The 21966-nt window shown below is 41.4% G+C and overlaps 1 protein-coding gene across 1 annotated transcript in view; it reads left to right on the top strand.

Moving 5' to 3' along the window:
* Positions 1 to 16622, top strand: part of LOC124285918 (myotubularin-related protein 9-like) — a 176492-nt gene extending 159870 nt beyond the window's left edge. Inside the window, exons 13-15 of the mRNA XM_046722196.1 lie at positions 5645 to 5744; positions 6070 to 6197; positions 16153 to 16622. Coding sequence (XP_046578152.1) covers positions 5645 to 5744; positions 6070 to 6197; positions 16153 to 16219 — 295 coding nt within the window. The 3' untranslated portion in view covers positions 16220 to 16622. The remainder of the gene's footprint in view (positions 1 to 5644; positions 5745 to 6069; positions 6198 to 16152) is intronic.
* The last annotated feature ends 5344 nt before the right edge of the window (positions 16623 to 21966 follow it).

Genomic DNA, 21966 nt, shown 5'->3' with positions numbered 1-21966 from the left:
CACCTGGGACATCACTGGGTTACAATACTAGACATGATATATGTGGTTGCAGGTCCAATTTACTTCATCACCTGGGACATCACTGGGTTACAGTACTAGACATGATATATGTGGTGGGGTATAGGTGTTTGGGGACATATACTTCATCACCTGGGTCCAATTTACTTCATCACCTGGGACATCACTGGGTTACAATACTAGACATGATATATGACATCACTGGGTTACAATACTAGACATGATATATGTGGTTGGGGGTCCAATTTACTTCATCACCTTGGACATCACTGGGTTACAATACTAGATATGATATATGTGGTTTGGGGTCCAATTTACTTCATCACCTGGGACATCACCAGTTTACAATACTAGACATGATATATGTGGTTGCAGGTCCAATTTACTTCATCACCTGGGACATCACTGGGTTACAATACTAGACATGATATATGTGGTTGCAGGTCCAATTTACTTCATCACCTGGGACATCACTGGGTTCCAATACTAGACATGATATAGGTGTTTGGGGACCAATTTACTTCATCACCTGGAACATCACTGGGTTACAATACTAGACATGATATATATGTGATTGCAGGTCCAACTTACTTCATCACCTGGGACATCACTGTATTACAATTATAGACATGATATATGTGGTTCCAGATCCAATTTACTTCATCACCTGGGACATCACTGGGTTACAATACTAGACATGATATATGTGGTTGCAGGTCCAATTTACTTCATCACCTCGGACATCACTTTCGGTTACAGTACCAGACATGATATATGTGGTTGCAGGTCCAATTTACTTCATCACCTGGGACATCACTGGGTTACAATACTAGACATGATATATGTGGTTGCAGGTCCAATTTACTTCATCACCTGGGACATCACTGGGTTACAGTACCAGACATGAAATATGTGGTTGCAGGTCCAATCTACTTCATCACCTGGGACATCACTGTGTTACAATACTAGACACTATATATGTGGTTGGAAGTCCAATTTACTTCATCACCTGGGACATCACTGGGTTACAATACTAGACATGATATATGTGGGTTTTTGGGAGGGTCCAATTTACTTCATCACCTGGGACATCACTGGGTTCCAATACTAGACATGATATAGGTGTTTGGGGTCCAATTTACTTCACCACCTGGGACATCACTGGGTTACAGTACCAGACATGATATATGTGGTTGCAGGTCCAATTTCTTCACCACCTGGGACATCACTGGGTTACAGTACCAGACATGATATATGTTTTTGCAGGTCCAATTTACTTCACCACCTGGGACATCACTGGGTTACAGTACCAGACATGATATATGTGGTTGCAGGTCCAATTTACTTCATCACCTGGAACATCACTGGGTTACAATACTAGACATGATATATATGTGATTGCAGGTCCAACTTACTTCATCACCTGGGACATCACTGTATTACAATTATAGACATGATATATGTGGTTGCAGATCCAATTTACTTCATCACCTGGGACATCACTGGGTTACAATACTAGACATGAGATATATGTGGTTGCAGGTCCAATTTACTTCATCACCTGGGACATCACTCGTTTACAGTACCAGACATGATATATGTGGTTGCAGGTCCAATTTACTTCATCACCTGGGACATCACTGGGTTCCAATACTAGACATGATATAGGTGTTTGGGGTCCAATTTACTTCACCACCTGGGACATCACTGGGTTACAGTACCAGACATGATATATGTGGTTGCAGGTCCAATTTACTTCACCACCTGGGACATCACTGGGTTACAGTACCAGACATGATATATGTGGTTGCAGGTCCAATTTACTTCATCACCTTGGACATCACTGGGTTACAATACTAGACATGATATATGTGGTTGCAGGTCCAATTTACTTCATCACCTGGGACATCACTGGGTTACAATACTAGACATGATATATGTGGTTGCAGGTCCAATTTACTTCATCACCTGGGACATCACTGTGTTACAATACTAGACATGATATATGTGGTTGGAGGTCCAATTTACTTCATCACCTGGCACATCACTGGGTTACAATACTAGACATGATATATGTGGTTGCAGGTCCAATTTACTTCATCACCTGGGACATCACTGGGTTCCAATACTAGACATGATATAGGTGTTTGGGGACCAATTTACTTCATCACCTGGAACATCACTGGGTTACAATACTAGACATGATATATATGTGATTGCAGGTCCAACTTACTTCATCACCTGGGACATCACTGTATTACAATTATAGACATGATATATGTGGTTCCAGATCCAATTTACTTCATCACCTGGGACATCACTGGGTTACAATACTAGACATGATATATGTGGTTGCAGGTCCAATTTACTTCATCACCTCGGACATCACTCGGTTACAGTACCAGACATGATATATGTGGTTGCAGGTCCAATTTACTTCATCACCTGGGTTACAATACTAGACATGATATATGTGGTTGCAGGTCCAATTTACTTCATTACCTGGGACATCACTGGGTTACAGTACCAGACATGAAATATGTGGTTGCAGGTCCAATCTACTTCATCACCTGGGACATCACTGTGTTACAATACTAGACACTATATATGTGGTTGGAAGTCCAATTTACTTCATCACCTGGGACATCACTGGGTTACAATACTAGACATGATATATGTGGGGTTTTTTGGGGAGGGTCCAATTTACTTCATCACCTGGGACATCACTGGGTTCCAATACTAGACATGATATAGGTGTTTGGGGTCCAATTTACTTCACCACCTGGGACATCACTGGGTTACAGTACCAGACATGATATATGTGGTTGCAGGTCCAGTTTCTTCACCACCTGGGACATCACTGGGTTACAGTACCAGACATGATATATGTTTTTGCAGGTCCAATTTACTTCACCACCTGGGACATCACTGGGTTACAGTACCAGACATGATATATGTGGTTGCAGGTCCAATTTACTTCATCACCTGGAACATCACTGGGTTACAATACTAGACATGATATATATGTGATTGCAGGTCCAACTTACTTCATCACCTGGGACATCACTGTATTACAATTATAGACATGATATATGTGGTTGCTGATCCAATTTACTTCATCACCTGGGACATCACTGTATTACAATTATAAACATGATATATGTGGTTGCAGGTCCAATTTACTTCATCACCTGGGACATCACTGGTCGACATCACTAGACATGATATATATGTGATTACCATACTAGACATGATGGGATATATGTGATTGCAGGTCCAACTTACTTCATCACCTGGGACATCACTGTATTACAATTATAGACATGATTTATGTGATTGCAGGTCCAATTTTCTTCATCACCTGGGACATCACTGTATTACAATTATAGACATGATATATGTGGTTGCAGGTCCAACTTACTTCATCACCTGGGACATCACTGTATTACAATTATAGACATGATATATATGTGATTGCAGGTTCAACTTACTTCATCACTTAGGACATCACTGTATTACAATTATAGACATGATATATGTGATTGCAGGTCCAATTTATTTCATCACCTGGGACATCACTGGGTTTCAATACTAGACATGATATATGTGATTGCAGGTCCAATTTACTTCATCACCTTGGACATCACTGTATTACAATTATAGACATGATATATGTGGTTGCAGGTCCAATTTACTTCATCACCTGGGACATCACTGGGCTACCATACTAGACATGATATATATGTGAATGCAGGTCCAACTTACTTCATCACCTTGGACATCACTGTATTACAATTATAGACATGATATATGTGGTTGCAGGTCCAATTTACTTCATCACCTGGGACATCACTGGTCTACCATACTAGACATGATATATATGTGATTGCAGGTCCAACTTACTTCATCACCTGGGACATCACTGTATTACAATTATAGACTTAATTTATGTGATTGCAGGTCCAATTTACTTCATCACCTGGGACATCACTGGGTTACAATACTAGACATGATATAGGTGTTTGGGGTCCAATTTACTTCACCACCTGGGACATCACTGGGTTACAGTACCAGACATGATATATGTGGTTGCAGGTCCAATTTACTTCACCACCTGGGACATCACTGGGTTACAGTACCAGACATGATATATGTGGTTCCAGGTCCAATTTACTTCATCACCTGGGACATCACTGGGTTACAATACTAGATATGATGTATGTAGTTGCAGGTCCAATTTACTTCATTACCTTGGACATCACTGGATTACAATACTAGACATGATATATATGTGATTGCAGGTCCAACTTACTTCATCACCTGGGACATCACTGGGTTACAATACTAGACATGATATATGTGATTGCAGGTCCAATTTACTTCATCACCTGGGACATCACTGGATTCCAATACTAGACATGATATAGGTGTTTGGGGTCCAATTTACTTCACCACCTGGGACATCACTCGGTTACAGTACCAGACATGATATATGTGGTTGCAGGTCCAATTTACTTCATCACCTGGGACATCACTGGTTTCCAATGCTAGACATGATATAGGTGTTTGGGGTCCAATTTACTTCACCACCTGGGGGACATCACTGGGTTCCAATACTAGACATGATATAGGTGTTTGGGGTCCAATTTACTTCATCACCTGGGACATCACTGGGTTACAATACTAGCCATGATATATTTGGTTGCAGATCCAATTTATTTCATCACCTATGGTCACTCGTGTCAGAGTTCAAATTAGTGACCAAACAAAAGGAAATTGTTTGCATTCTTGGCAACTATGTGTTGTACCAGCGCTAAGAAATCGACACAATCAAGCACAATGCCAGTGGTGTTTAGAGATTATGTGGTCTGAACTCTCATGCAAGGTTTTTGGTTGAGTCCAGATTCAGTGTGAACTTTCTGGCACTCTATTGAAAGTCATGTGAACATCAACACTAGGCAGCATAATAGATTTTGGTGTGGGTCTGTACCTATACTGGATGGGATAATGACCATGTATGTTGTCCATGAAAGAGTCACTTGACAGTACTACCAAGACGACATACTGACTCCAATAGATGTAGCCACCGTGCATATATCGTAACTGGTCAGCCATGAATCCTGATCTCTCCTGACCCAGAATGTATGGGAAGTGATTGAGTGAAGAGCATGCTGGTAAAGGCCAGCCACTATAACTGCATTCACTCTGAAACTAAACTGCATATTTTCGACAGAAGTACTGTTTCCTATCAACTCTACGCGACTGGTCAGTCAAGCAGTAGCACTCTCAGCTCACTGGTCTTTTGTTGACAAAGGCTGGAAAACCTCGCCTCTTTCCAAACATCTCTTGTCTATGCCACTTTTAAAGAAGTGGGCAGTAGTGTTCAAGCAGGGAGAGATTTGAAGACAATCACTGTTCTTGAAGGCCCGTTTGCAACATGGGAAATGATCCAGAGAATCCATGACATGATTATTACTATTACTATGTTGTATTTCTATTACATTGAAACATTGATCTATGCAGTAAACAAGAAGTTGTTATCCATAAAGTTCTATCATTAAGGTACACGTCAAGCATGTAATCAAGTTAAGGCAGTTACCACAGATTTCCTTATTCTTTCTTGTAGGTCCTTCATCAACCGGCCTGAGATTCTGCAACAATATCTCAATCCAATGTATGATCCCAATCCATCAGTCATCTGGCCATCTGTAGCACCACAAAGTCTGGTATGTTGTTTTCTACTTGTTGTGTGAAGCCCAATTCTGGTGTCCTCCGTTATAATATTTCTGGAATATTGCTAAAAACAGCATAAACTAAAACTCACTATCAGGCAGTGTTAGACAGCTAGGTAGAAACCAGGGCCTACGTAAGTCAGATATGATAATGATTAATTTTTTGTTACTTTGTTATTAAGATAGCTCAGACCATATTTTGGGATTTTTCAGGATATCATAGGATTGGGATACTTCTATTGTGTAATGTAAGGTCTTTGTTAGTTGATATGTAACTGCTCTTATATAATGTGAGCTCACTCTCATTGTTTCTCTATAGTCCTTGTGGAGTGGCCTGTATTTGAGGTGCCAAGTCAACCAAAAACCAGAAGAGGAAGCCTGGGCAGAGATTACAAAGATTCGTGAATTTGACAAGGAACTGAAAGCAAAGGTTACCAAACTTAGAAGGTATGTAATTTCATGGATTGTTAGCTAATGGCCTTTTGTCTGTATGTGTCTCTCCATCTGTCTTTCTATTCATCTATCGATTCATCCATCAATCCATCCATTGATGTTAAATGTGAAAACATTTTCAAAAGTATGTCAGTAGACGAAGTATATCATTCAAATGTAAATGCATTCTAAGTAAATCACTTAATGCATAGAATAATCTGTTATTATTTGTTTCATGTTACACATGTGTTTTTCAAAAGAAGAATTACTTTTTCCTTTGATATTTAAGTAAAATAAACTGAAAACTAGTTTGTTAATTTTTAAACTTATCCTATCTGACGTTTTGCACTTCTCTCTCTTGCTTCGATGCTGAGTGGAACGAATGAGAACTTTTCCTGTAGGCCTCTCTTGTCCATACACCTGTGTTCCCCAGGCTGCTCTCTTTATAAGACAGGTCCCTAGTCCCTGGCTAAGCGTGCAGCACGTTCCCCTATCTACCCACGTGACTACCTGTGAGTGATCATTCTTCTTCTTGTCGCACCACTGTGTGGACGTATTGTGAGAGTTCTCAATTTTCCTTACAAGTTAACATGAGAAATATATCATACTTAGGTGACCCTAAGTAGCGTAATTTTGCGCACAGTGTAACAATATTTTCTTCCTCGGATCCCCACTCGTCATGTGTGGTTTGTATTGACCTGTGTTCCTGGAGCAAGTGCTATCGGGAATATGCTCCCTTATCAAAGACGTTTTTTAGAGCATATAGACATGCTTGCTCCCGTTGGCTGGCAGACAGGGCTTGTTACACTTCAACAGTTGATCACCCGACAAACCCCGCTTTCAATGACCAGTATTAACTGCTCGTCGTTCGAAGATTCCCATGTTGGAAGGTGATGATTTTATTGGCGCATCTTCAGATGTCTACTTGTCGTTCCGCCTCATCGAACCACTCTGTGTGATCACGGACTGATCCAGATCACATCAACGTGCCAACTCACCATCCTGAACCGATTTACCAGCCCGACTCTTATCGTTTCACAAGGCCGAACCGCTTCATAACGCCGAACCAGTTCACCTGACCGTTCAAGATCACTGAATCGTCAGCATTCATCGAACTGTCAGCATTCGTCAATACTCCATTCCTCGGACCTTGCCTACCAATTCGCGATTCGCCACTCGTGTTATTTCCAACACAGCGCGCATCTTACCAGCCTATCAGAGCCTATGCAAATTGTGTCTGGGATGCCTCCCAAGACACTTAACCCACATCGAACCTCGTCTTTGTTTTCATGGTTCGGGCTATGCCAGTCGCCTTTAAGATGCAGGAATTGTTTTGGTTGATTTGACACACAGGATCGCTTGGTTTGCCGACCGCCTACAGCTATCTAGAGCAAGATACCAGATGTTCAATTGATTACATTCAACATGAAGGATCGGTACTTGTCAACACTGTTTACATCCTCAACGAGGTTCATGAACTTGCATCTAGATACGGCCAAATTTGTCAAACTCTGCTAGTTTTCAACATGATCCTAGTTTTCAGGGTATCTGTGAGGCGCTGAATTTCTTACCACGCAGTGCCAAGCTCTAAGCACGACAATCTGATTTGTTTATCTGGTTTACCTTACGGCTTGTGAGGCACTTAAAGTTTTTAGTCACATAACTTATCCCACCTGGTACCCTTTTTTTCTGCTGGTTGAGGTAGTAGCTACGTGCTTCACCATGCCGAATCGATTTACATTTGATGTCAGTAGCGCAGTCATCTAGGCATATTACGCTCGGCACTTGACGGTCTGACAATCCCTGTTCTCATCTCATTCCAGATTTAATCTACCATCCGATCTTCACCTTTGATGAATGGTTCGGTTCACCGAATCTACCCTTCGGCGTAGATATCAGCTCTACAACCACCCGATAGGGCATTACTAGATAAGCTTGCTAGCCATAATTCATTGCCAATGCCCTGTCATGTCCCAAACACCCCGTCACCCATTGAGTGGAAACTAGTGCCTCTGATATTCCAATCTATGTTACCACGACCAGATGTAGACCTGTTCGCCACTCGGTACAACCATCAGCTTCAGCGTACATGATCACCAGTTGCGATCGTTTCTGCTTTGTGTACAATCTGAATAAAATTCTGAATTTTTTTTCAGATTTGTGTCTTGGATTCTTCCGGGAACTTAGATTTCTCCTCTCAATTTAATTTGAGACTCTGGAGAGTCGCCACCGCACTTACTGTCCTCTGCTCTATGGAGTAATTACGTCAGTGAAGTGAGTCATTCCTGAAGTGTTACACTTCGTAGCGTTCATGCTCCTAAGGACCTGTACACATCTATGTGATCTTACTGTGGTAAGTAATGGAAGTCATAAGATGATGTTGTGGTACTGAACGTTAAAATTGTGAGTTTTCGATTCAGTTACCTGTTCACCCTCCACGCGACGGTGTCTGGGGGGTTGTTTCGAAGCAGGGGCTGGCCCGATACTAGTCGTTAGACTTTTATTACGGGGGTACCTTGGCAATCTCGGTGATGCGACTGTTTACACATTGCTCGGGAGTCCCGGTCCCTGGGAGCAATTGTGCTCAGTAAGTCAGTGGGTTTGAACTAACCATCACACGTAGTGACCTTGGTAGTTATTGGCCTACCTTGTCATTGCTTCCTACGGATGTAGAAGTGTTCGACAATCTCGCTTGCTGACCTCTACTCCATGGAGCAATCACGTCAGTGTAGTGAGTCCTTCCCGATTTCCTTATGGATTACCTTAGCACACCGTTGTGACCTAACTGTGGTAAGTAGTGGAAGTCATGTGATGTTGTTTTGGTACTGAACATTAAACTTGTGAGCTTTCCGATTCAGTTTCGTGATAGGGTCTGGGGGGCTGTCTCGAAGCAGGTGGTAATTGCGGGGGTACTCTGATAAATCGTGGCGAAGCAAGGTGACTTGCCTAATTGCGTTTTCTTGCGTATGCGAGGGTTGCGGCCGAACACCACATCGCTTAGGAGCACCCATTCCTTGGGAGCGATGATGCCTAGTACGCCAAGGGGTTCAGGAGAACCCATCACTAGTATAAGTACTATGCTAGTCGGATCCTGCGGCCGAACACAACATCACTCAGGAGTACCCACTCCTTGGGAGCGATGGTGCCTAGTAAGCCAAGAGGTTCAGGAGAACCCATCACTAGTATAGGTACTATGCTAGTCGGATCCTGTGGCCGAACTCCACATCACTCAGGAGCACCCACTCCTTGTGAGCGATGGTGCCTAGTAAGCCAAGAGGTTCAGGAGAACCCATCACTAGTGTAGGTACTATGATAGTCGGATCCTGCGGCCGAAAACAATATCACTCAGGAGCACCCACTCCTTGGGAGCGATGATGCCTAGTAAGCCAAGGGGTTCAGGAGAACCTATCACTAGTGTAGGTACTATGCTAGTCGGATCCTGCGGCCGAACACCACATCACTCAGGAGCACCCATTCCTTGGGAGCGATGGTGCCTAGTAAGCCAAGGGGTTCAGGAGAACCTATCACTAGTGTAGGTACTATGCTAGTTGGATCCTGTGGCCGAACACCACATTGCTCCGGAGCACCCACTCCTTGGGAGCAATGATGCCTAGTATATCAAGGGGTTCAGGAAAACACATGACTAGTATAAGTACTAGTCGGATCCTGCGGCTGAACTCCACATCACTCGGGAGCACCCACTCCTTGGAAGCGATGGTGCCTAGTAAGCCAAGGGGTTCAGGAGAACCCATCACTAGTATAAGTACTAGTCGGATCCTGCGGCCGAACTCCATATCATTCGGGAGCACCCACTCCTTGGAAGCAATGGTGCCTAGTAAGCCAAGGGGTTCAGGAGAACCCATCACTAGTATAAGTACCGTATATGACCGTCTATAAGCCGAATTTTGAGGACCAAAAAAAGCAGTCTGTAGAAGGGGGTTGTCTTATCCATGAGTTACACTTTCGACAAACTTTTTTCCAGGGGTAAGAAAACAACATCGTATCACTTCGCGTGAACAAACAACAGACGACGACTTTGTCAGTAGAGACGTCAAATTTGCAATTAAACATCACTAGACAAGATTAATTACCATTTAAGTTATAAGTTGTTTTTGCTGGGCATTGTTTTATTTGCAGGGATTAAGATTACTGTGCGTATTTGTCTCGCATTACACAAAGCCGAAATAGCAATCAGCTGTGCACACGCTTCCTGCTTAACAAGTTCAAACATGCACAATAATATAACGGGACTAATTCTGACGCAGTCATCAGTAAAATATAATACAGAATACCGTTATTTAACCCAAAGAAATATATCCTAGCATTGTGTAATTTTAGTTACATTTTTGCTCTATAAATTAATTAAGATTACCGCGTGCGTATTTGTCTGCACACAAAGCCGAAATAACAATCAGCTGTGCACACGCTTCCCCTTGAACAAGTTCAAACATGCACAATAATATAACGGGTGAATTCTATTGATTGAATACTATTATTTAACCAAAAGAAATATATCCTAGCATTGTGTAATAGTTTTTATGTAAAAAATATATAATCAACACTAAGGTTATACGGACCATCATGAACGTGGTAAGCACGTGACATGGAACGAGGCGGTAATCAGTTTGTGATTGTTGAATGGGGTAAAATAAGCAAGCCAGTTTGTTGCTACAATAAATATGATATTTAGAGAAGCAAAATATATTATGCATTTTCTGTCAACTACACTTCGTTTCGATCCGTGAGTAGACACAATATATATGACAGTGAATTCTTTGAATAATGTGGACCAAAGTTATAATTATTGGTAACTGCCAGTTGTCTGTGGGATGAGTTTGTCGCGTGTTTATTGTTAGTGGACTATTTTTCTTATTGTCATATATATATAGATGAAATATGGACACTTAAATAATATATTTTGAAACAAAAGTTGACTTCAGTTTTTATTTACCGATGGTACTTTTTCTCCCGGGTTCACATTTCCATACTCACCGATTTCACAAAATGGCGTCTCGTTGTTGATGCAAGCAGTGATCGCCGGGATAAAAAGGAACACAAACACATGTTGCCACAATACACTGGTAATCTTTATTATGTAATATTCTCACCAACACTTACGCTGTATATCCACTTTCCAAATGGCGTCTCGTTGTTGATGCAAGCAGTGATCGTTAAAAAAAGGTAAACAAACACCGGTAATCTTTATTATGTAATATTCTCGTAATGGTGTCTCGTCGTTGATGGAACATACTTACCGGGTACTCTGGTCTCTGTTGGCCGCGACCCATCGCGGGGGGGCGGCCTATCCATGAGAGATATGATTTTGACACTGATTTTGAGGGTCAAGTTTGGGGGTCGGCTTATCCATGGGGTCGGCTTATAGACGGTCATATACGGTACTAGTCGGATCCTGCGGCCGAACTCCACATCACTCGGGAGCACCCACTCCTTGGAAGCGATGGTGCCTGGTAACCCAAGGGGTTCAGGAGAACCCATCACTATAGTACTGTTGGAAATAGAAAAAAACTGTTTTTAGGCTCTTACTCTGTATCCCTAAAATTTACACAACTGCAAATAGCAGAGGTCGAAAGAACCCACTTCGGCCTAACTTGGCATTCAGTGGGAAGCGTAATAGGATATCCAGAAATCTTAGAAAAAATACGAATAGCTGCTGAAAACAATAGATCAGACTATAGATGGCAATTAGGTCGCTCAGCCAGGTATGACGACGGACCGTCGACTCACCTGGCATGAAATGCATGTGCTGCCTACAGGCGCCCAAGGGGTCATCTCAAAGATATTTTGTGCTTTTTCATGTGTGTTGACTATGCCTCATCTATTGATCAACAGCTTAAGTGTCTTTCGTTCATAAAGTTTATGTTGAGATATGTAAAAGAGTTTGATACCTGATAACCATAGAAACGCATCGTATCAAATGTCTCAAAATATATAGGTGGCATGACCACCCGATCGCGAAGATCGACAGGACTGGATATTATTTGTAAATTGTTATGACATGCCATGTACTTCCCCAGTATAATTGCCCTAAAGGATTATCGTATCTTAGCTGATATCTCTATCCCCAAGCCCGACCCCAACGATCGTCTGCGACACCTGTCCAGGTTTTGCTTTTGAGACGAACCCTCCTATCTGTTTCTTTTTATAGTGACAGTGAGACTCCATGGTAGCTACATCCTTAATAGTTTCAGCATGAAAGTTATTATTTTTTACGCCAGCTATCGTTTATAATGAAGCTACGTCTAATTTCCAATTGGTCACTTAAAAAGTGTCCTTTATAATACAATATCGACGACACTAATTTGCATACAGCCATGGTCTGTTCCAAATAATTCGTTTTGGACTTAGAAAAAAATTGCATTGCACATTTCTGCACTAATCTCTCCTCAGTAAAGTCCTTTTTCTACGTTTCTTGTGTCCCTACCATTGAGACTGTTGTTAGGCCGAACTTAGTTTAAGAGATATTTCACACTTGCACATATCAACTACATCAATTGTAGAGATAAATGAGAAAATACAGTTTTTTTCTATTTCCGACAGTACTTTAGTATAGGTACTATGCTAGTTGGCTCCTGTGGCTGAACACCACATCGCTCGGGAGCACCCACTCCTTAGGAGAAATGATGCCTTGTTTGCCTGTACAGCATATACTGTCAGTGCCTTTTGACTTAAGGTAATCTGCGACCCACTGTCCAAGAAGTGCAAATTGTGAGATAGGATAAGTTTAAAAATTTAGAAATTTTAATATAAATTGTATATTTATATACTTATCCTATCTTACGCGAAGGATGCCCACCAAACCTCCCCTCTACTCAGATTATGACGGTTACGTATAACTGTCATTGGCTCCAAGAAGAGAATGATCACTCTGAAATAGTCACGTGGGTAGATAGGGGAACATGCTGCATGCTTTGCCAGGGACTAGGGACCTGTCCTATAAAGAGAGCAGCCTGGGGAACACGGGCTTATGGACAAGAGAGGCCTACAGGAAAAGTTCTCATTCGTTCCACACAGCGTCGAAGCAAGAGAGAGAAGTGCAAATCGTGAGATAGATTTAGTATATAAATATACAATTTATATTAAAATTTCCAATGTTGTTTAGGAAACCAATTGTGACTGATTAAAATCTCATTAACAATCTATAACTAGCTTCTTATGAATCCTGTATTTTCTTGAGCATAGTATGCACACCTCTCTAGTGAAGACAGTATTCTGGATATATATAGTTTTCAAGAATTATGTGCAGAAAAAAATTAACCATTGTATCCCTTCATCAAATTCAGGAAAACGAACATGTGCGGTAACAAAATTTGACAATAAAAGTATGGAATGTGAAATACGTCAATAGAGACACTGATTTCCAGTTTAAGTTTATTTCCTCTATGACTCATTGTTTTAGAGATTAAGATTGCTGTGTGTAAACTATGCCAGAAACAACAATCAGCTGTACTCAAATTTTCTTTAAATCTACTGATGATTCAGTTAAAATGTATCCAATAATATAGCTATAAAGATATTTGATGCAATGCTAGAAAGAACTGTAAAACTTTCATTTTATAATAATTCATAATGGCATAATATTTTCCAGTATTGGTTATATCTATGGCAGCTTTTACAATACAGCCTCATGTGCCCTTGTTTTGTGGACATAAGGGAAGCGCAGTGTAAATCATGGTTTAAATGTACAATTCATTTGGTACTATCTGATCATTTAATTCATCGATTCAGCAAATTGAAAATATTCTACTCATGACTGAAATGTTAGTTTACAGAAGCCATTTGCATTCATCACCCATTCGTGTACACAAAATGTGACGTCACCTTGATTCGTGGATTACGAAATACATGTAGGCTAATATATTGCCATGTAGGACTGCTCAGTACAGTTAGTGGGTAATTTTTTTTCATTCGAATTAGAATTTATACTTTCCAACTGACATTTCTATGTCGGAAGATTGCAGTTGAAAAGAATAGATATTCAAAACGTCTCTATAACTCTTTGATTTCCAAACGTAGCTTGTCAATAAAGTCTGCACACTATTTACAGGTAAGTTAGTGTTTTCTTTTACAGGGATGGCAATTTTCCATGATCTGCAGATTTCTGCCGATTTTATTTCAAATTGATTATTCCGAACCCCCCATTTGATGACACAATATTAAGTTTTCAGCTGAAAATAGATTTTCCTGTTGCCATCCCTGCTTTTAGCTGTTATTCTTGGGACGGTTTGCATGGCAGTTCGTGGGAAGGGCAGTAAAATGTAGTCTGAAGCACATGCCCTGGACAACAATACTGTTAGTGGATCTAGTGTTTGCAGTCAAGATACATACACTGCCCCAACTGCATAGAAAACAGAGATATGCACTGGGACCGGTCGCTGGGCTGACAGGAGTCACTTTTATCATAAAATACTCACAATTCTTAGTCACTGTCACAGCTATGTAACTTATCTTCATCGTGTAATCTGAGGATAAAAGCAGCAGGTTGGAAAGCATATTCATCAATCATATCTGGCGAAAATGGATAGATTCCACAAATAACTGTCCAGATCATTTAAACATCCAAATATTGTGACGACTGATGATCATTCTGAGAAATCTCATAGGCCACAGAGTTTCATGAGCCAACAATTTTTGCAGCGACATGGAACTGGCTGATTTCTTTCTCATGTACAAAATATTTTGCTACAGGTCTTGCTTTGAAATTGTATTTGTCCATTATCATGGCAAGTTCATCCAAATACTTGCTGACACATTCCTGACGTGACCAGCCTGTCCAGCCCATCTACTGGCCAAGTGTCAGCCTGCCTTCGCTGCCTTCCCCTGATAGCCTGTGTCAGATTCTGTAAGCTGTGTGTAAACTGTTTGCCATGCCTCACAAAGTTGTACTGCAAGAAATAAAAACACCCATTCTTTTTACACTGCTATACCTCGTGTTCTTTGAAGAGTGTTACATTTGGCACAAAGTTCATTAAGAGATTTGGTGATCCTAACTTTCAACTTGGACCATTGCTCCAACAGATATACAGATGTACAGATAAAGGATAGGCTGAAGGTGTTGTTAAACCCTATGAAAACTATTTGAAAAAAAGCTATAAGAGATGGCTCAAAAAGGTTTCCATTGTTTTTTAATGTTGATAGGGGACATCACCTTATGTGACATGACTTATTGTTTATTGACACTGAGACAATCAGGCAACACAATATGGGAAGGTTGATTTACATTTTGTACAGGCAGAATTTGGTGGTAGTGATCTTGGACTATTTATCTCTGTTTGGGACTATTAGTCTAAGTGTTGTTACGTGCATTTTTTGTCAGCTAGGCGCGGTAGTTTGTGCGTCAAAAGTACCACTGTGTGATATATGAAACTTAATTTACAAGATAGCACAATAATTACCATGGTAAACGAATCACGGTTATCCATTAATTTAGTTAACAGTTCAGTTTATTTAAAATTAGAGAATCATGTAGTCTCACAGGGATGTACATAATCACAAACACATTATGTTGACATATAATAGACTCTTGAGAATACATATGACTGATAATGGGACAAAGAAAGGCATTTATGATACATATATCCATTCTCTAATGTTAGCAATCTGCCAGTTAATTCAAACATGAATTCAACCACTTATTTGAACTATTATTGAATGAAATTTTCAATCAGATTAATAAATTAGATTACAAGTCAAGATATATGATGAACACTTTTCATTCTTAGACATGTGATCTAACTGGAGACAGCAGTTGACATTAGTTGACATAGTATTTCCAGAGTTAGATGTTACAGTGATTTCTTTGTGTAGAAAAAAAGAAGTAAAACATCAAAACCCATAATGGCATGCATTAAGCCCCCACACATCTAAAATCTAAAAACAGCCCTGAAACATGATCTGCATATCTGAAAATCTGTTTTATGTGGTACACTCTTTTGATTGTGTATACTTCCAGACAACTGGCAAGCATGGAAAAAGAAGCTTTGTCTGCTGGGGCCGTACTTCCCTCAACACTCGATTGAATATTTCAACAGCAGCTGTATCCGAGATGACAATATTGAATGAATTTGATGTCTGTTAACAGGAATTACATTTGATGTAATGGTACAACAACCTTAAATGTTCACTTGATTCCCTTCATATACTTTAAAGATGGAAATGTTTTTCATGCAGCTTTCATGACCTGAGCTTTCTGTGCTTTTGGTGTGACAGTGCTAACCCCATCCATCTGTTTATCCATTCATTACAACGTTTACATTTTAAACAACTGTTCAGAAATCTAAGGCCTGTGAGGTGATTCCTGCTAAGGGGCCTTGTTCATAGAAGTATGGCCTCCAAGGTTGCCATGTTAACATTGACAGTCATTACTCAGACACACAGTGTTGACCTGTATAAAATGCTGACTCAGGCTTTTACCTGTGTCTGTTATTATGAAAAAGAGTGCATATCCTGGCATTCCCCCTTCCAAGGCACTTGTTGGCTTTTGTTCCTTTTAAAACTATGGAGGGTTAAATGATACTGACTCCATATTTTGTGGATAAATTGGGTGAAAAACTGAGTTTCCATTTATGAGAGCCAAGCAGTTATTGTCAAAGTTTAAAAGTTTTCAAGCAGTTGTTATGTATCGGCTAGTGCCAGACGTAGGAGCGGAAATGTGTCCATGATTGTACACTGTATGTGAGTATAGTTATTGTTGTTACCTCAAGGATAACTCTCCTCCATTGTTACACAGATCTGTCAGTGTTCCAAAATCTTATAACAGATGCTCTGCCATCAAATCACATCCTGCTCCTCCCTCCTCGACTCCTCCCCTTTAATGTAATTGAACATTCCCACCGCACTGACCACTGAAATATGATTAGGAAAGTAAACTTCCTACCTGAAAGCTGTGGTTGTCCTATGTTTTAGCTCTCCTGACTGAAAATCAAAAGAGCTCATGTCAGGCCTTACTGTCATGTGTGCCAAGCTGAAACTTATATACTTGTTCATACCAGTTAAGACACCCCCATGTGTGCAAGAAGCAGGAGTCCAGTGTCAATATGGCCAGCACAGCAGCAGCATTGTAAAAGCTATTCATGGCCATTACTCAGTCATTGTTGTTTAAAATTGTGTGGTGCATATCTAGTTAGAGGTGGGATTCAACAATATGTTCTCTTTTTAGAATATTATAATGTCTGACATTGATTTGACCAGTGTACTTTGACCACACATAAGTTTCATAAGACCATTTTTTTAGGAAGTCATTCATGTTCAAAATTAGTAGTGTGGTTCAACATAAGTTCTGGGGATTCTCCTTTGCAGTTTAAAATTTTGCCCATCAGCATTTGACCATGCTCTTATATTCTTTCAAAATGCACACCTAAAAAAACCCATTGGACCACTGAAGCTGAAGCTTTGTGTATACCACCACCCCAATTTGTTCAACAGGTTCAATGTGATTTTCAGTATGGCCAATGACAGCAACTTTTGTAAGGTCGTTATCTTTGTTGACATTTGTAACTTTTAGGTGAGCAGTACATGTATTGAAAGTTGTTGACAGTGTGTTCTGACTTGTGCAATATGTAAAACAAGACCTTGTTACCATATCTTTTGTTTTCTCTCAAATGTATTGAGCTTTTTGAGATGTGTGTTTCTCCTTATGATTACATCATATTTTGTTCAAATCTCACATTGTAGTGGTACTCTATCATCAACCTTAGTATTTATATAGAAAATATTATAGTATGAAGGCTTACAACAACCTTTGAGGTGCATTCCCATGGCACTGTTGTTTTTGCCAAGTATTTCCCACACTAGAGTGGTATATGAATATTGATGTTACCCACTGTGATGTGCAGAGAATAAATGAGTAGATTTATTGATGTTGATATTGATTTGTTGCCTATTGAGAATGACAATTCCTGACAGTGACTACCACTTATGAGAGAACAATGAAATGCTGGAGGACTAGATAATACAACTACCTGCTGTGCTGTGCTGCCAGCTTAAATAGAGCCACTTCAAGAGCCTTTGACCACCTCCCAAAACTTTACCATGTATGACAAGTGGAAGTATACTTTATGCTTTCACCACAAATGTCTTTACTACATTCTCAATACATGTTTCATTGTTTAACATTATTTCCTTTGTAAGTATACATCATTTCTGAATTGAAGTATTTTGTATGTGACCAAACAAATAAACACCCCAACCACCATCCCAGGGTGGCACTAGATTGAGTACAACCACCAAGATTAAAGTAAACATGAAACACAAGAGGTGTATTATACAAACATACTGTTGACATTTCAGATATTTAATGGTTCACAATTCTATTGAGTATTTAGCATATGTATGATTATATGGTATTTCAACAAAATGATCGTATGACATATTTAGCCACATGCCATTATACTTAGGGTATCCCCATTTGTGAGACAGATTACTAGTCTATGCTTATACTTTCAAATGCAACAAACTAACCCAAAGCTGACAAGAACATATACACCTGGAAAAAAGTTAAGGATCTCTGTTTATTTTTACAAAGTTTTATGTTTGTTGTATGTCTGGCATCCTACATGGATCCGAGTTGGATACAGTCCTTCTTACAGGCTTTGTTTCAGCAGAAGATTGCACCTCAGCTGATAACTCTGTCTACCGGACCGCCAGCACTCTCCACACATCCTGGAAATGCACAGTTTACAGCGCCTCTCCTGACAGAAACACCTCAACTGCAAGCACACTCTGTACCTCTGTTGCCTACAGCACAACCAGCGTTACCGATGATCCTGGTGCCACATTAATCTGTATCGTTGTCGACACTTCAGGCAGCGCCTCGACCTCTAGGGCTACTTTGTATCGACATTTAACTTCACCAGGAGCCGCTTCTCGAATTTGGCATTAAGATGTCCAAGGGCAGGAAACTATCAACCCCAGCGTAACTCTCTCAAGACTCAAACCAACCAGCTCTTTCAGGGTAGAGGTCGTGAGAGAGGGAGGCAATCTGGGAATTACCAGCCCTGCTGAGACAAGCTCTGGCAAAGGGAGGAACCAGAGGGGCAAGCAATGAAGTGCTTGACCACAACAACTGGGAACTCCCACCCCAGCCGTTCCAGTCACAGACACCTCTTTAGGTGGGAAACTTAGCCAATATTGGAAGAACTGGCTCTTGCTGGGAGACTCGTTCGTCACCAACATCCTCCGTCGGGGCTATCGATAGACAGTCAATCATATCTTATTGGACAATATAAACATATTGTTACACAAGAGAGCCAGAGAGATAGTTCAAGGGCTGACATTGACACCAGGGTTTTACTCTCCAGTGTTCCTGGTTTCCAAGAAGGACTCTGACAAATTCCGAATGATCCGAAATCTATCTCTGTTCAACAAACGTTATATGCAACATCTGCTTCATTTCCACATGGCAACGTTGAGACTGCTCAGGACCAAAATCAGCGCCCACGATTACCTGATCAGTCTCGATCAGTCTTGCATACTTGCATGTACCTATCCACCCCAGCAAGAGGCGATTCCTCAGGTTTATCTTCAATGGTATTCATTACAAGTGGGCGGTACTCCCATTTGGAATTTATATGGCCCCATGGCTAATCACATGAATAACCAAGCCAATAGCAGCCTACCTACACCTGAGGAACATTCAATTGGAGTCGTACATCGATGATTGTCTCCTAAGTCAGCAGGACCCAACAACCCTCATCCTACTCAGGGATTCCACTAGATACCTGCTACTTGAGCTGGGATGGATTGTCACTGAGCGGAAGTCAGAGCTCACTCACTCCTGCACACTCCAGTTCATAGGAGGATTATTCTAGACACACCTGGACCCCTTATCCGTCCAGAAAGACAGATGGCAAAAGATACTGCAACTGCTACTCCTGGTGCTCCACCAATCCCGCACACTTCTCCAGTGGCAAGTACTTCCGGGCTTACTCACGTCAGTGCAGGATCTGACAACCAGAGGTTGTCTTCAACTGCGCCCAATCCAACTATTCCTAGCCCCATTCATCAGTCGCCAGGATCAGTCAGTATCCATCTCACCTCAAGACGTACCTCTGGTGGTAGATGATAGAGTTGAATGTCTTAGGAGGTGTAAACTTGACCAATCTAACACCCACCCTATGCCTCTTTGTAGATGCATCTCTACAAGGTAGGGGCTCACATCTAAAGGACGAGATCATCTCAGGGCGGTGGTCTGGGCTGCTGAAACATCCAGGAAGACGACCTTTCCAGGCTGGATAGGATACCTACCACGGAATGGAAACTACACCCAGAGGCGTTTAACTTCGTATGTCACCTTCTCGGCCATCCAAACATACACTTGTTTGCCACCAGCCAGAACTTTATCTCTGCTTCCGGATCCACAAGCATGGGCTGTAGACGCTCTCAGCATCCCTTGGGAAAACTTAAGCCTGTACGCTTTTCAACCACCAGTACTTCTTCCCAAAGTAGTTCAAAAGATCAGAACGACTCACCACCTCTGTGATTTTGATCACGCCTTGGTGGCCAATGAAGAATTGGTTCATGGACCTAAGAGATATTTCCACAAACGACCCCCTGAAGCTGCCAGAGTGGCCAAATCTACTGATACACCCACACAGAAGACTACCACACCTGGACCCAGATTCAGTTTTTCATCTGCACGCCTGGTGCATTTACAAAGGGCTTTAAGCACCAAGCCATAACCTTGGCGCACAAACTCTCTACACAAGGTTTATATGATGACAAATGGAGATCCTTTGAGAGTTTTTGCAAGGATAAACACCAGGATCCCACTACTGCATCAATCCAATTCTTGGCTGAATTTCTTCTGTTTCTGTGCAGTAAAAGACACCTCAAGGGCAATACCATTACAACATATTTGGTAGCCATTCCAGAAGACCGGAAAATGACCAAGATTCCAGCATTATAAGCTTTGCTGCGCCCTTTCAGACTAGAGGACCAGAAGACCAAGTTCAGACCACCTGCTTGGGACCTGAACGTGGTACCTAGGTTGTTGTGGGAGACGTTGTTCGAGCCTCTACACGCATCTCCTTCTACAACCTCATAAAGAAGACTGTTTTCCTCCTTGCGTTGGCTCACCCGTGTTCATTTTGAATGTACATCGCACACAGCCGTCCACCTGGGACTATGCTGGGATTTCATAGCAAAGAATCAATTCCAAGGACAGCCTGACAGATCTTTCACAATTCCACCTCCCTCTTCGATTGTGGGATCTTAAGACGAGGCAGAATTCCATTTATGCCTGGCCCACGCTATTCGGTGCTTTATCCGACGGTCAAGGGCTGATCGTGGTTCCAGGAAACTGCTCTTCATCCCAGTGTCCAAGACATCCCAGACAGAAGCTAGCCACAACACCTTGGCGTTATGGTGACAAGCCACCATACTACAGGCTTATGAAACTTGGACCTTCCCAGGGCAAACAACCCTCACAAGATCAGAGCAGTTGCCTCCACAATGGCCCTCCACAGTAACTGCTCCATTAGATCCATCATGGAAGAATGCTTTTGGAAATCAGATACAATCTTCGCCGGTCACTACCTGAGAGACGTGGCACTAGAAGATGTCGAGGAAATACTCAGTTTTGGTCCCCTGGTGGTCACACAACAGGTCACCAATTCCAAACGCCACTAACTCCACGGCTGTCCAGAGCGACCCTTGCAACTCTTTTGGTGAATGTCACCCCAGACGAGCAGGTTACAAACTGCAGCATTCGCTCAGTAGGTCAGTTAAAGATTTCAGCATATGCTTTCTCTATTGCTACCAAACTACC

The sequence above is a fragment of the Haliotis rubra genome, unplaced genomic scaffold (genome assembly GCF_003918875.1).
Source record: "Haliotis rubra isolate DU_JTF1 unplaced genomic scaffold, ASM391887v1 Scf370, whole genome shotgun sequence".
In the NCBI taxonomy this organism is placed as follows: domain Eukaryota; kingdom Metazoa; phylum Mollusca; class Gastropoda; order Lepetellida; family Haliotidae; genus Haliotis; species Haliotis rubra.
This window is presented reverse-complemented; position numbering and strand designations above follow the sequence as displayed.